Raw genomic sequence first — 15,989 nt, 5'->3', positions numbered from 1 at the left:
AGCATAATAGGTATTGCGTAATCTCCCAATAAAGCCTACCAACAATTCACAGAAACAAGACCCTGTGCCAGGACTTTGTGTACTTTGTTATTCTGCGAGGATTATCTTTATTACAATGAGTGAAACGTGGGACAAGAAGTTCAACTTCTTAATTCAGAACACCATCAGTGACATTTGGAGGTCAAACAAAGACATCTAAAGCAAACTTTGTGCCCTACAGCATTGTTTATTGACTTGCTACAGAACAGACAATAAAGTAGATAACAGTTACTCTTCAAAATAAGGACGTTATATATACTGTGTCCAGAACATTAATGATAGTTACAAAACTATATTAAAAAGTGCAGAAAATAGCTAATCCAAGTCACAGCTGAGTGTGCTTCTGTGGAAGAAAAAAAATCAGCCATTTTCGTTTTTTGATTAGATTTAATGACTTCATTAAGACACAAAATGAATCACAGGCCATTTGTTTCTGGTGGGATCAACATTTCCTAATGTCAAACTAAACCTTCCATTTGGGTCCAACCAAACAATAAGACTGGCATTAAAACAAAGCTACTTTAAAATGAGAATGTTGACAACAATACAACATTATTTTTCCTTTATAAAATTCAGCAATATTATCTTAACGATAAAGCCAGACTGTTCATAATCAAAGCTAAATAAAAGGTCATTGAGACGTAACTAGCAGCAACATAATTCAAAGGGTGCTTGGACCCCCACAGTGCAGCTACCAATCTGTGGCACCATCACAATGACATTACGCCTTTGTGGCAAATAAATACATTTATCTCTTCAGTGAACCGAGATCACCTCTAGTTTCCGTATGTATGCTCACACAGTGTTTGCAGCAAAGTGTGCTGGCTGGGCCAGCAGATTCTTTTTTTTTTTCTTTTTTTTTTTTCTTAATTCCTTTCTAGCTTTACCAAGTATGAGAACAAACTTTTTACTCAGCTCTGTTATTATTACAACACTTCCTGCTATGGGTGAAAATACATGGAGGCTGGGGTTTGCAAAGGAAATACAGCTTTATCGTCTTCCACGCAGGGAGTTCCGAGACAGGGTCTATCCACAAAACAAGAAAAGACCAGAACTCTGAGAGGGGAAAAAAATACTGTGATCCTGGAAAAAAAAGTAAAAATCTACTGTTTTTTGTTTCCTTTTTTTTTTTTTTTTTTTTAATAAAAACACTCGTTGTACACCGCAGGACGAGCCTCTGTAAAAGCCGGGGAGGATATACCCAGCTGGACATCAGTGCAGGGGACAAATTAAACCAGACTTAAAATGTTGATGTCTTGTTACAATGAAGTCTCTAAAAAGCTCTGAGAAGAAGAGAGCTTTTGGGGGGGGTGGGGGATTAAATGCACACATAAAAAGGCCCTATTTGGCTTCAAGTCAAGGCGTCCTGGCTTTGGCTTTTAACGGGCTCGCACCGGCCCAACAGTACCATTCAGATTTAGGGTTTTTTCTGGACTTTAGGTCGCAGTCTGCCTGGACAACAGAAGGATCTCATGGTTTGTGAATCCACGGCTGCTGCTCATTCCACTGGGCTCTTCCTGTGGCCGGAGCGGCCCAGATTCCTGCAGGCTAAGCTGCCTGAAACACACCGGAGAACGACTGTTAGCACTGAACTCAAACATTTGCGCCTGCCAGCTTTTGTACATCTGGAAATGCACCACAAGGAAGAAGTCACGCTACTCTTTTATTTGCTGAAAAACCAAAACAACCGGATTACAAAGTCCACAAATCCTGGGACTACATGAGAAGCAAAATATACATGCAGCAGAAAAATGCAATATATGAGACATAACAGCGGCAAATGTGACCAAAACAGTTCAAAGGATGAAAGATGAATCTGAGCCTGCTGGGAAAAAGTCACACTTCCTCTCCTCACCAGCCCTGCACAAGACAATCCATCATTATTGGAGCACAGGCTGGCTTATTTACCTATCAATCAAACCATCTTTAACATATATATTTAAAGGTACATCCTTACAAATAATTTCACATCTACAATATCTAGTTTTCCTTTTTGTATAATTATATCGAAAATATTTATATATAATTTACTGTATTTAATATGGACTGGTATTATTCTTTGCTTGCACCTATCTTTTATTAGTGTTGTTTACGCTTATGTTTGCACAGTCCCTTTACATGTGAGTGTGTGTATCGTATACTGCTGCTGGTAACACTAAACCGTCTTCACTAAGAGATGAATAAAGACTGATCTTATCTGGTCATCAAGGTATTGTTCGGACCACACACAATTTACAGCTAAATTAAAGAACCACTGAACTAACAACACTAACTAAGAAGACAAATGCAAAGCTAAAAACATTCTAAAAAAGGAACCTGTTCTCTTTACAAAAATACATGTTGCCTCTCTGTTGGATTTGCAGCCATTTTTGGAAGCTTATATCAACTGTTGCATCGATGTTTGTTCTCAGTATGAACCCTTTATTTCTGACGATTGTAAAATTGAAGGCTTGACTCAATTACTGAACCCAGTCTCCACAAAAAAATTAATTGAAAAAAAAAAATACCTGCTTGTGGACTTAAGATGACGTTTTGTTGCTTTCGCCTCTTCTTCTCCTCTTGTAAAGGCAAACCCTGTGGATGAAAACACCGTCAGCAGAGGCAAAAATGTGTCCGAGTCGTTTTGAAACAGTATTTCCCACATCACAGACCTGTTTCTCCTTTTCTCTCATGTTCCGAAACTGGACTGAAGGAGAAGCAAAGTTTTCCATCCTCGCATTACCTGGCAAATAAGAGTTAAGGAGGGGGGGGGCATTATTACGTTATTCTTCAATAATACAACAAATATTTTTCATGCTACACAAAACTACCACTTGTCAATGAGATTAAAATCAATAATCCGAACCTGCAGGGTTCCTGTAAAGCTGGCAGTCCCTCTTGATGTGGGCGCTCGACCCGCACAGGAAGCAGCAGCGTGTGTCCAGTGCGTCTCGTTTCCTCCAGTGTTCGTTCTTGTACTTGGCCTGATCCCTGGCTTCCTCCGACGGATCCATTTTGTCTCGCAGGTACTCGGGCCTCTTCTCCGCATCCCGTCGGTGCTTGGACCTGCGACATAAACGGGTGAAAATAAATGGTACAAATAAATCGGTAGCGTGAATGAGTCGCCGCAGCACGCCAAAGCTCCTCACAAGGTGGAGCCAAGGATGCGTCTGTGCAGAAGAAACTGAAGAGGACAGCATTCCTATGGAAAACTAACTTTCATTACTCAGTCAAAAAGAAATTACACCAACAGTCAGTCACTGAAGACATCGCTGTTATCACTTGAGGCCAGGCTGAATTGAGCGTTTTCTGACCAACGTGATAAAGTGAAAGATTAACTCGTGGTGGTTGCTGAAGGTTATCGCAGGACACACAAAGAGCCTCTAACGCTGATGCTGACCAGGAGAAGACAATCTTACTGAGGGTGTTAGTTCAGATATGACTCCCTCAGGTCCCTTGCAACAATCTGCAAAATTCTCAAAAAAAAAAAAAAAAAAAAAAAAAAAAAAAAAAAAAAGAGGCCATTTTGACAAATGTCATTTACTTCTTCCGCATGGGGCAGTCTTTCATGAAATGGCCGATCTTGCCACAGATGCGGCAGCAGCGATCATTGGGCGCCACCTCCCCCTCGGTGAGGACCTCCGGATCGAAGAAATACTCCTGTGACAAACGCAAACAAACCAAACTCAGAGCTACAATTACATCCCTGCAATAAACAAACAGTGTCAGATGAGGAAAAGCTGACCATCTGACTGGGGTAGACGGCGGAGAAGACTTTCACCGGGGTCCCAAACACCGTCCTGCCATTGATGAAAGCCTTCATGATGAAGTTCGTCACTGTTTCACGACCACACACACAAAAAAAAAAAAAAAACACACAAAATGAGAAAACACGACAGCAGAAAAAAGGTGAAGAAGCCCAGAAAAAAATTATTATTTTTTTTTTTTAGAAAGGAAGGATTTCATACTTTTTCTGGAGAGTCCAGCACCCAGATTATGATTCAGGTCAAAGGGATCTGCCATGTGAAGAAAGAAAAGTGTTCACCATGACAAACTCTCAAAACATTTAGCCTGAGACGCCTCAAGAGTCGGCCGACCTTCGATGACGATGTACTTGGACGTCCACTGCTTGTTGAAGGTGGTGAGCCGAGCGTGCTGTCGAACGCAGACGACGTGCTCCTTGAAGTCGAAGTCCTCGGTGTAAAAGCGGAGCAGGCCGAGCCACAGTTCACCCACCGACTCCGTATTCTTGCCGTACTGTGGCCAGCGACTGGGCTGCGGGGGGACGGGGAGAACATTTCTTTTTTCTTTTCACGATTAAAGATGCACAACCACGACGGGTAACAAAAACACTCACCAGTGCTTGCAAATCATCAAAGAAGTACACGTTCCAGCCGTCGACGAGCACCTCCGGCTTTGTTTGCTCGTTATAAATCTGAAACATAGAATAAAAAAAAAAAATCTTATAAACCTATTAAAAAAAAAAACTAGTGTCTCTTGAAGTGTTTCCCCGCCGTCGGCCTGTACCTCCTGCAGCACCGGGATCACCGGGGGGTTCCTCTGCTGGAGGAAGAACAGCACCATGAGGGTGTAAGCGTAGGACGAGAGGCTGCCGCGGGAAGCGTCCCCGATGTCGCACATCTGTGAAAACGGAGAAGTCAAGATGGCGTTCTACACCAGCTCTTGCTCCAAATGCTTCCAGTGGGAGTGGAAGGCGTGTTCACCTTGGCAAAAACCTTCATGACGTAACAGAGAATCTTCACTCTCCTGTCGATGGCTGCATATGAAGCCAGCAGGTGTGTGTTGTACAAGGCCTGAAAAGAGGAAACAGGTTAACCTTAAAAGAAAACGCTGGATTTTTATTTTTGCGGGAGAGAAAGGTTGTGAGGAAGCGTCCTACCAGGGTGTTGTAGAGGCTGATGTCTCCCTCCAAGCCGGTGCGGACGTGGTAGAACTTCACGATGGGCACTTTGGCCGTTGTGATGGGCAGGATGTTCTTCAGACCTGGGAACAAGCCACAGGTAAGGAAACAAGCTTACAATAAATAAAAAATGAATTTCATCCCATGCCTTTTTAATTAAGCAAATATATTAAAATTGCATTGTCTACCTGTGTGTTTCTTTAGCATTCTCGCCAGGCTTTCGATTATATTGATGCAGTCAGCATCCTGAAAGATTGAAAAGATTTCAAATTGACTACTAAAACAGGTCAATATATTATCTCACACAAATGACAACAGTCATGGAAGAAGAAATGTTGAAAAATCTCTTCATCCATACAAATCTGAAGGTTTAAAAAAAAAAATCCTAAAGATCTCCAAAAGTAAACAACGTTTATTTTGTGTGGAATAAAAATTTCCACCAATAAATAACTCACATCGATGGAGTCCTGTCCCTCCAGCACCATGCAGATGTCCAGGTCACTCTGCCTGAAGCCGAAGCCATTTTTAGACGATCCAAACAGTTTAAGCCGAGCGCCTGGACGATGAAGCAAAATACTGTCAGTTTAAATCAAAATATCTCCGTTATGTGTCTTCTTGTTCGTTTTGAATTTTATGAACTTGAAAAAAAAAAAAAAAGATGGATTAAGCGGTTCACTTCACCAGGAAACTGCCGTCTGACAAAAGTCTCCAGATCTTGCAGTATGTGCTCTCTCACTCCAACTTCTAGCTCCCCGGGGGCAAAGTCACCTGGAAGGAGAGGAGAGAAACAATTAACACAAGAATACTGGAAAGGATGAGACTCTTTTCTTTAATGGGTCTAACAGAATAGCTTCTTCCTTTTTTTTTTTTTTTTTTTTACATGAAAACAACAAATGTTACAAAAACCAAATGAACATCATAGCTGGTCCCATTGCCTCAGACTGAGATATCAAAAGACCTAACTTTCAGACTCAGAAGATATAAACCTTTATATATAAAACACATGCGGAAGAAACTTAAGTGTCAATAATGTAACTTGATAGAAAATCCCATAATACTCACTGAAACATTGCTCGCACACTTTGTTGAGGATCCAGAGAAACTCTGGAGTCATGGGCGGCAGAGGGTCCAGCTGCACCTTCTTGAAATCTTCAGGACAATCTTTCTTCAAATGCCCATCGCGTTTGCACAAGCTGCACACGACCATGTGTGACTGAGACCCGAGAAAAGAAGAACAATTCAGATGACGCACCTTTCAAAACAGTTTCATTTTAGTTTGACACACACAAAGCGAAATCCTACCTTTCCTCGGGTGAAAGCCTGCCGTGTGAACTCGTAACACAGCTTTCTCTGCTTTTTATTTCCGGAGTTCTCATCTTTAACCGAGTCCTCTGCAGTCGGAGGTACAGCGCCGACGGACGGCAGCTCCGCCTCCTCTTCCTCGTCCATGGAGCCAGGCGTGTCCAAATCGGGACCCTCCTCGTCGGACAGAAGCTCCTCCCCCGAGATCTCGTCCACGGGGAAGATCTCCTCGTCCTCTGTGGTCACGCTGTCCAGGTGCTGTCGGCTGCGCGCGCCCACGTCGGCGTCCTCTTCGTCCTCCTCGTCCTCCGAGAGGCTGCTCTTGCCCAGATCTGCTTTTTCCTTCTCCCGCTCCTCGTCCGAGTCGCTGAACTCCTCCACCTCCTCCTCCTCCTCGATGATGCAGTCCGAGTCCTCGGGGCCGTTCTCCACGGCTCTGGACTGGCCGGCGTACTGCGGCTGGAGGCTGAGCTGACTGAAGCCGGCCACCTCCCTCAGAGCCTCGGCGCTCTCCCCGGACACGGCGCCCGGCTTCGCCCCTCGCCTGTGGTTAGCGGCCGGCGTGTTGAGCGGCAGTGCAAAGTACTTGTAGGTGGTTTTGAGGCAGTGGAGGATGTACTCAAACATCTGCTGGCTGTTCAGCGTGCGAGCGACATTTCTCTTCACAGCAAACGGATCTGGAAACAGAATCAGAGTGAAACCACAAGCCATCGAGCTCGACATGACCTGAACGATTTGCTATGATTTTTAAACAAAGCTCGTCTCAGGAAGCTTCTGACCCTCCACAGCGATGCGCTTCTTCGGCCAGTCCTTCATCTCCCGGGAGAGGACGGCGCTGGTCCGCACGCTGATGACGTTGTCACCCATGTTGAAGTCCAGCGAGTAGAAGCGAAGCATTTCAATCCAGAGCAGCCCGACTTCTACTTGTGGGTGAGGGCTGTGAAACGCCAGCGGGACCTGAGAGAGAGAAGAGCAGGCACACACTCACTGCACCACAACATCATTCCGTTTTGCTCTGTGATGAATTGGCGGCAAAAACAAATAAATCCTGTATTTCTCTTCATCATTACCTTTCCCTTTATACAGGATCCCTCTGCTGACTGGGATGATTCTTTGGAGGAAGGAGTGTAAGCCCAGTGTAAATATCCATCCTCTACATGTGTGAGACTGAAGTCTGACAGCCTGGTGAGTGAAAACACCTTGACCTAAAGACAATCAGAGAGTTACGTTAGTCGCCTTAAGAAAACAAACCCAGGATTAAATCATTATTAATTTTGAATCAGAAGAAATAGACTCAGACCTCATGATTAAAATAGGTTGGCAAGAGAGACTCTTTGCGCTTCTGTAAGAAGTAGATCACCATAAGGGCGAAGGCGTACGGCGGCAGCCCGCCTTCCTCTGCACGATCAATCTCACAGACCTATGCAAGCAGAAGAGCATAACGTGTTAAAAAAGAAATAAGATGTTTGTCGATGGCAGCTGGTCGTTCACCGTCAGAAAAAATAATGTGGCATACCCGGGCCCAGTGTCTGAACGCTAAAACCAGCGGCAGGAGGAGAGGCTCTTTACTGGACAACGCAGAAAGATAGGAGGTGGTTTGGAACGCGTTTTCATTCCCTGCGCTCACTTTGCAGACCAGACCACTGCGGGGAAAAATAAAGAGTTTCGGTTCGCGTGTTAACGTCACAGTTCCATCAAAGAGGAGGCATCTAACCCTGGAACTGGGCGACTCCTGGAGATACCGACCTGGCTTTTTCTTTGCAGATGACCACCGGTACTCTGGCATGAAAATCCGCTTCCAGATCGACGAAGTGAGCTGAAAACAGTTCAGAACATGAGACATTTCTAGAACAATTGTGTTGCATGAATATTTAAAAAAATAATAATAATAATAATCCTGCAGTTAAATGAGAGAGAGTTGACTCACTGCTCACAGACAGGGTCTCCTTCACCAACAGCAACACATCTGGCTGATGCATCTGTGAATACAGCCCATTTCAAAGCCTTTATAAACATCATATTCATCACAAGAACAACACAAACATTTGAAATTGAAAGCTAAAAAAAAAAAATAGAAGGCATCATAATTTGTCATGAATACCATCCTGACACATTCTGGAGGTTTTCAGTCAATCATAAAACACTGGAAGACGACAGTGTTAACACTGGGCTACTCACATGAGGCGGATACTGAATGTCAATGTTGACATCAGAATCCTTGAATCCAAATTTAGTGCAAGATGATCCATATAACCTGAGTCTGATCTCTACAGGTGAGAGAAAATAAAAGAGAGAATGTTTTTGAACCTTAAGAAAAGTGACTACAGTCATTCAGCATATCTAAGCAGTCTTTGATTTCGTACCAGGCAGGACGGACAGAAGGAGGTCTTGCATGGAGGCGACGACGCTCTGTCTCCGCTCAAAGTCCTGCTGGCTCATGCCATGATCACGGACGACGGCCTCGAGGGCGGCGCTCACCGCACCGATCTGCTCCGGACCAGGAGGCAGGATCTCCGTCAGCATGACCTGCTCCTGTCGCTCCTTTCAACAGAAACACACACGAGCAAAGAGGCGTTCAGTCCGGCTTTCAATGCATCAAAGCCCGTAGAGAACAGAACAGCACCGCTTTCAATTCAAAAACCTGTGAGCAGTGAAGTGTGGTGTGAGCTACCGGTTCACAACGCCAGCCTCCGTGCTCCATTTGGACTTTTTGCTGGCATACTATTTTTCTTTTTTTAATCTTATTTTTGCATAGTGTTTGCTTTTTTTTATGTTAATGAGGACCCCGTCAGATCACAGCGAGAACAGTTTACAGTTCTGAAGAGACTCACCAGTGTGGAAGGAGATGGAAACTCAAAGACAACACGGAACACAATATGCACGCTACTGAAAGGACCATTCATCTGCTTTAATTTTGAAGTTTTCGTGTAATTGGAGCTGAACAAAATGCGACAAAGAAAAAAAGCTCAGTGCGAACACGCTATAATTCTAGAGATGATCAGATCTGAATTTTTTGCCTAAAATCCCAATCTGATGTTTTTCAAAATTGAAAGTCCGATGCTCCATTTTTTATATATATATATATATATATATATTGACCACACTCAGACCCACAACCGAATGAATGAATGAAGCTCAGGTGCTTCCACCTCTTGAAAAACAGGTATTGCAAAGTGGTCAATAGATCATTCCCATCTTCTAATTTGAAATACTTCCACGCTGCTGGTATTTTAGCCAGTGTTACTGATGATGCAGGGCTGTTGCAGAGCTGTTTATATGTTACCAATGGGAGCCAGCTTATGGCAGCTGTGGTAAAACAACAGCAATAAAAATAAAGAAAACAAGCCTGAGCTGATCAGCTGAAACTGCTGATCGGGAAATAAACAGGGACACACGCAAAATGTTGATGAGCATTAAGTGGTAGGCAAAAATAAATTCTTAATGGGTTATCACAGGAAGAAAACTAAAATGACACGAAAGCTGTTTCTCACCCTGGCCCGTTTCTTGTGCCGTTTGTCTCTGATGTGCTTGTAAGCATCAGATACAGAGTCCAGAAGAACGTCACACAGCGCGCAGGTATAAAGTGCACCAGGGTGGCTGTGCGACTTCTGAAACAACAACAAAAGATTACATATCAGATGCCAACAGTGACGGTGTTCCTAAGTCTTTGGAAACAACGGTGTAAACATTCCAGGTGTAACATTCCAGGTGTAAAACCAGAGATCTTTTGGACCTTTACCTTCTTCAAGCTGTAGATTTCTTCCCTGTTGAGCCGCCTCTCAGTCTGCTGTAAGCTTTGCAGCTCTTTAGCGGAGAGTGTGGACTCTTCAATGACGATGTTCTGATTCTCTTCAAGAAAAGGTTTCTTTTTGTTTCTGTTTCTTCGTCTCCTCCCTTCAGACAGAAATGAGAAATGTGACAAAATGCAATCACATCTTTTTTTTTTCTTTCTACAAGTTGCATAACATGGTTCAATCTTGGCTCTAAAGCTGTTTCGGGGAGAGCGTCCTTCAGGGAACATTATTTCTCAGGCTTCAGTGACTGGGCTGTAGGGTAACACTAACAAAACGTGATGAGCTACGGGGCATTTCTGGTCTTCCAGCTCAGTTTGCTCAGGATACTTCATCCAACACTACGGCACATTCAGTGAGGATTAGTGTTTGTTCAGGTGTGTTGTCCAGACTGAATGACACGTGTGGCTAAGGATGAATTCTCTCAAGGAAAGTTGCCTAATTCACACTATTTGTTACAAAAAAGTGCTATGAATCTTGGGATATGTGAGGCTATGAAGGACACACCTGCTGGAATGTAGGAACATTATGGCAGCATCATCATACTAAAACTGAAACCATCAATCTTAAAATGCACATTCAAATGATGGGGGCCCCGAATTAAGGCACAGCTCATATTTCCCAAAAAAATGTGTGAGCTGACGTTTTATTTGCATGATTCCACGTCTTTTTCAGATCCTCACCTGAATCATGAGCACCGTCATCAGTGGCGTCTCTTCTTCCCTGCTCCCTGTCCTCCTTTGGGCCCTCACCCTGAGTAGTCCTCCTCCAGTGCTGCTGCTGTTGCTGCTGCGGGAAACGATCTCTCCAGTTATCTTCTCGAGTCCCATAGCTGTTGTCATGGCCCAGAAACCACCGGGGATCATCCCTTTGAGAGGGGCTGTGGCCGCCCCTGAAGGCACCAGGGGAGTAGCTCAATGGCCCCAGTCCTCCCCGCTTTGAGCCGGCCCAGTAGGGTCCGCCCTGGTTCTTCTTGCCCTGCTGACCTCCATCTGGTCTGAAGTTCTGTCCTCTGGCGTGCTCCTGTGACCTCCAGGTGTCAGCTTTATCCGCTGCAGGTCCTCCTCCGCCTCCTTCTCTCTCCCAGCCACCTGGCCGAGCCCAGAACGCTCTGCCCGAGTTATCCATAATGCTTCGATGCTAAAACTGCAGGATGAGACTCCAGTTAATGTGGAAATAGTCCTTATGTGTCTTAAATATAACTGGCCCAAACCGTATCACAAAACAAGAAGCTGTTGAATTTGTACTACAGGTGATGTTTGCTTGGAGATGTAAGTGACTGTCGCTATCACACTTTGAGAAATTAAAACACACTTTTACAAAACACTTGCTGAGATGAAAAGTAAAAATCTTCTATACTCTGTCTACTTGAATATACACCACCAACAGGTAGCTGGTGTTTAAATAAATTGCTTGAGTTCTCAGGTGACAAATACAAACTCTAATTTACTCTTCTAACAGTTGGGCAGGTGACACCTATAAATCAAATACAGGATCTATGAAAGACACGACATTAACGCTGACGCCTCTCACGGTGCCACAAATATTACAATAACGCCATAGTTAATTGAGGTCACTGTTCTCACACACATATAACGCACGCCGAAGCCTCGACGAACTCAGCTAACAGTAAAATGAGCCACCTCACCTCGCAGCTTGACTTTATGAGCTTGTTATGGCACGGCGTTAAGTATTAGCGGAGGCTAGCGGACTAGCTTCCTCAGTGTTATTTGCCTCTTAACATTTACTCCCTGCGCCTTTTCAAGTTAACACTGAGCACTATTAACACGCAGGTAGTTGAAGCGACGTCTCCAAACCACGGACCCTCATTTATTAAAATGCAACAACGCGGAGCGGGGAATGCTACGTGCTCGTATTTAGCATGCTAGCTAGTCGTCAACAGCTAGCCACACAGCTAGCCACAGCTAACATTTCTGGGGTGGGTTTTTTTTCGATTTTTTTTTTTTTTTCAAAGAGCTCTTCAAACGACAACCGCAGCGAACGGGGAAGATGACGGAAATCAGCGACGATCAGCCTTGGAACGGCACCGAGGTCGCGAACATACCTTGTGTGCGGGTGCAGAGGACATAGTTGATGAGGGATTCAGGTCTGACTTGGCATGATCGTCCTGCGCCGGAGTTTGAAAGGTGACGTTCGGGTTGCCAGTTCGGCGCACGTCATCGCCAACTGTCCGCCTACTGAACAAACAAACAAATAAACAAACCAGTTAATTATTTAAATACATGCATGCAGCATTTAGACATTTAGAAAATTAAAAAGCTGTCAAAAGATACAAAGACAAACAAGTCTTTTCAATGAAAGTATACATATGTAAATATATATATATATATATATATATATATATATATATATATATATATATATATATATATATATATATATATATATATATATATATTGCATTGATTTGTTTTTTTTACACCACATTTAAAAGGACTTAAACAAATAACCTGAATAATATTACCTGAATGTAGATGTTGTGTCAATATGATTCATTGGTTTGATTGATTTATTGGCTCACTTTAACTTGATAAGTAAAGTATGAACTGTGTTATGGGCATATGCAATCATATGGTGCTGATCAAACTAATGTAAGCTTGCTTATCAGAAATGTTTCAAGCTGAAAATCTCAGAATAATTCAAATCAACTTCCTAAAAATCATTATTGTTGCTACTCTGCATTGAAATATGTATTTTTCCTCTCACCTGCATATCTGACCAATTGAAACAACATGTTCAAATCAATAAATTCACATATGTGAAGTTTAATGTTGTCTCCATGTGAATTTATTGATTTGAACATGTTGTTTCTAACATATCTTTACAGAAAAAAATATATCAGTCTTTCTATTATCAAAAGAAATTGGTGGCTGATATGTAGGATGGAGTCAACTATCAACACGTCACAAATCTTCCATTCATTGTATATAAACTGACAGATCTCCACACATTTTACTGTCTGTAGGAAATATGTAAAAAATGGGGGGTTATTTGATTTACTCTCTACATCGTGAGAAAAAGAGGCGTGACATATGGCTGAATTCGCTCCTCCAGGGGACTCCTGATTGTCGAGCTCGTGTTGTCCGGGGAGACGGAGAAAGGTGATCTGCGCGAGAGCGGGGAAGACCCCGGGAACGTGACGTCACCTGGAGGAACTCCCCTCTCCATCCCGCAGGCTGCCGCCGCGCTGCTCCCGCACACATCGAGCCACAGACGTGCGCACGGACCCCGGAGGTCGAGCCCGGACATGGTTTCATTCGGCTCCGAGACGGTCCACAAGAGGCGACGCTCCAAAGGCGCGTCTCCACGAGCAGAGGCGCTCACACCGGCGCAGCAGCGGCAGACAGCCCGGCACAGGAAACAAAAACTCATGTCCAGACTGGGCGACTCCGGCTTTGAGGAAGACTTGAGAACCTCTCCGGTTTCTTCCGCGGCTCGGATCGACGTCTCCCCAGAGCCTGCGCCCGGACAGCCGTCCAGCTGGTACCTCCAGTACGGAGACATCGGGTTCAAGATCCAGAGGGAGAAAGAGGCGCAGTTTCATCCCTGTCAAAGCCTGGCACACCAGCCACAAGTAGGCCAGAAGACTGTCTTTTCTGTATCACTGTTGGACCAACTGACTGTTTTGTGCATGGATACACGTGGACTTGCACACTCAAGTTGTCATCTCGTTCTTGTGTTCATGTTCAGATATTGTTTGGTGTTGTGCAATCTGCAGAATATGTCAATATTTCTGAATCACAGGCATTAAACATGTTTTAGTTTTTTTCTACACTTGAAAAACTCAAACATCTAACCTTTAAAGTATGAGCTATTAAAAAAAAGTTCAAAACAACCTAAGGGTGCAGAGAAATCTGCCAACAAAAATTCAGGCTGAGCAGCCTTGCCATGCCACATTTTACTAAAGAGTGCATTTACTGCATGCAATCAAAGAACTCAGAATAAACTAACATCAAACATTCAGCTCACTCTACCTTTAAGTTATGGTTAATTTCTCACATTTTGCTGTGTTTTTTCCTCTGTATGACTTTGCTTGTATTGATGATGTTTCTACTTGCAGTTGACTGCAGAGGCACGCTGTAAGCTGGTCAGCTGGCTCATCGGAGTACACAAACATTATGGTCTGTCCTTCGAGTGCTGCTGCCTGGCGGTGAGCATCGTGGACAGGTTCCTGGCAGCCACACCAGTTGCTGCAGACTGCTTTCAGCTCCTGGGCGTCACTGCACTTCTCCTTGCCAGTAAACAGGTTTGTCTTTTGTGTGTATCTAAGCCGACTGCTTGTATCTCTAAACAGTTTCACTCCATTGTTTCCCCTCTCTCTTCAGGTGGAGGTGTGCTCACCACGAATCAGCCATCTCTTGTCACTGTGTTGTGGTGCTTTCACTAAGGAGCAGCTCTGCAACTTGGAGTGTCTCATCCTGGTCCGTCTTAACTTCAGTTTCGCTGCACCCACTCTGGCCTTTTTCCTGGACTATTACACCAGCTGCATGGAGTCTGTTCAACCTGTGGCCGAAGATAAAAGCGATGATAGGCTTTTAGGAAATGATCCAGACAGAAAGAGTCCCAGGCAGTGCAGTAAACTTGCACAAAAGGTGTGCGAGCTGAGTCTGGCAGATTATGCTTTCAACAGGTACCCACCGTCTCTGACTGCCAGCTGTGCACTGAAACTAGCCAGCGAACTACTCAAGACCGAACAGGACTTTCCAGAACACACCGCCGTTCTCCTCCAGGAAGACCACTTGGACCGTGTTGTGAATGAACTATGTCCAACTCCAGTTTCTGTACATTCATGTGTAGATCTGGAGAGCCACAGCTACAGTCTCTTCCAGGAATGCAAAGACAACTTGAAGTTGTTGGTATCACTGAACCAGGAGACATTAGATGTAATGTCTTCCATGTAGGAAACATCTCTCAGGCAGTGCAGTCAATAAAATGTGCTGGTTCAGATGAAGGATATGTTCAGAGGTCAGGTGTTTTTGCACATTACCTACTAGACCTCACATGTATACCTCATGCAGTCAGAAATTTGGATTAAATGAACGTTTTGCAACTTAGTATTCTTGTTTTTCATGTTTAATTTATATATAGTTTACACATCAGTGAAGAATATCAATTTATTTTCACTGTCTTTAAGCAACTATTATACTTAATCATTGTTTGTTTTATATTTTTCACTGATTTGATGTCATTTTTTGCATGAACAAAAGTGCTGTAATGAACTTAATTGATATCACAAAATAAATGATTACTAAATAAATCTATAAAATCCTGTTTCAATTTCAATTGTTTTTTTTATCGTGCGTCATTTGTTTCAGAAATAACAATCAGTCATTAATAAATGCTAGACAGACAGAAGAATCAAGTGAGCCAAACAGTCCGTCCATATTTGTTGTTCCTCCGATCACTTCTCACTAATGCAATAATGCACTTGGCTTATTGATATATTTCGAATGAACACTTCTGACGTTAATTTTCAACTCCTCCTATAACCAGAGAAATAATGGTTTATTGGCCGTTTGTCTCAAGGTCAGCTCGGCCATGGATTGTTTCTAGTTGCCTGTATTGTTTGTAACCGAACTGTGCCAACACAGTCTGCTCGATTGAGGCTGTTTATCTGATAATCCATTACGCGTGGCAGCTCGACCTGCTGACACCTTGTCGACCACACAGGTGCATTCAGCGTACAGAGAGTCAACAAGACTCAGTCTTGTTTGTTTACCAGGGACATTTGTCACTAATGTTTACTGAGCTGTCTGCTGCAATTATCCATTTCCTTTTTCACTTGCTTAAAATGTAGAAATAGGCGGCGGTTTGATTTAGGTGGACCTTTTACGCACGTTTTTGGAAAGAAATTACGCACAAAACGCTCCAGTCGAATCCAGCATTTTTAGTATTTGACAATTAAATGAAATAAATATACCACACAATAATAAAAC

The 15,989-nt window shown here is 43.5% G+C and overlaps 2 protein-coding genes across 2 annotated transcripts; one reads left to right on the top strand and one right to left on the bottom strand.

Annotated features, from left to right (window-relative positions):
• Nucleotides 1-856: 856 nt before the first annotated feature.
• Nucleotides 857-12,181, bottom strand: tut7 (terminal uridylyl transferase 7). Its single transcript, XM_030104264.1, has 29 exons — nucleotides 12,098-12,181; nucleotides 10,716-11,178; nucleotides 9,981-10,135; nucleotides 9,733-9,849; nucleotides 8,605-8,782; nucleotides 8,420-8,508; nucleotides 8,169-8,220; nucleotides 7,988-8,057; nucleotides 7,758-7,884; nucleotides 7,542-7,661; nucleotides 7,312-7,446; nucleotides 7,021-7,198; nucleotides 6,242-6,918; nucleotides 6,002-6,152; nucleotides 5,621-5,707; nucleotides 5,395-5,495; nucleotides 5,128-5,185; nucleotides 4,919-5,022; nucleotides 4,743-4,832; nucleotides 4,546-4,659; nucleotides 4,376-4,453; nucleotides 4,116-4,293; nucleotides 3,987-4,034; nucleotides 3,764-3,855; nucleotides 3,563-3,678; nucleotides 2,885-3,084; nucleotides 2,691-2,761; nucleotides 2,547-2,613; nucleotides 857-1,596 (listed from the first exon to the last, which is right to left on the bottom strand). The coding sequence occupies exons 2-29, from the start codon at nucleotides 11,158-11,160 to the stop codon at nucleotides 1,538-1,540; spliced, it is 3,957 nt and encodes a 1,318-aa protein (XP_029960124.1). The 5' UTR covers nucleotides 11,161-11,178; nucleotides 12,098-12,181; the 3' UTR covers nucleotides 857-1,537.
• Nucleotides 12,043-14,954, top strand: ccno (cyclin O). Its single transcript, XM_030104247.1, has 4 exons — nucleotides 12,043-12,084; nucleotides 13,145-13,627; nucleotides 14,114-14,299; nucleotides 14,379-14,954. The coding sequence occupies exons 1-4, from the start codon at nucleotides 12,043-12,045 to the stop codon at nucleotides 14,952-14,954; spliced, it is 1,287 nt and encodes a 428-aa protein (XP_029960107.1).
• The last annotated feature ends 1,035 nt before the right edge of the window (nucleotides 14,955-15,989 follow it).

Source organism: Salarias fasciatus, chromosome 12 (genome assembly GCF_902148845.1).
Source record: "Salarias fasciatus chromosome 12, fSalaFa1.1, whole genome shotgun sequence".
NCBI classification, from domain to species: Eukaryota; Metazoa; Chordata; class Actinopteri; order Blenniiformes; family Blenniidae; genus Salarias; species Salarias fasciatus.
Note: the sequence above shows the minus strand (reverse complement) of the source record. Positions and strands in the feature narration are given on the sequence as shown.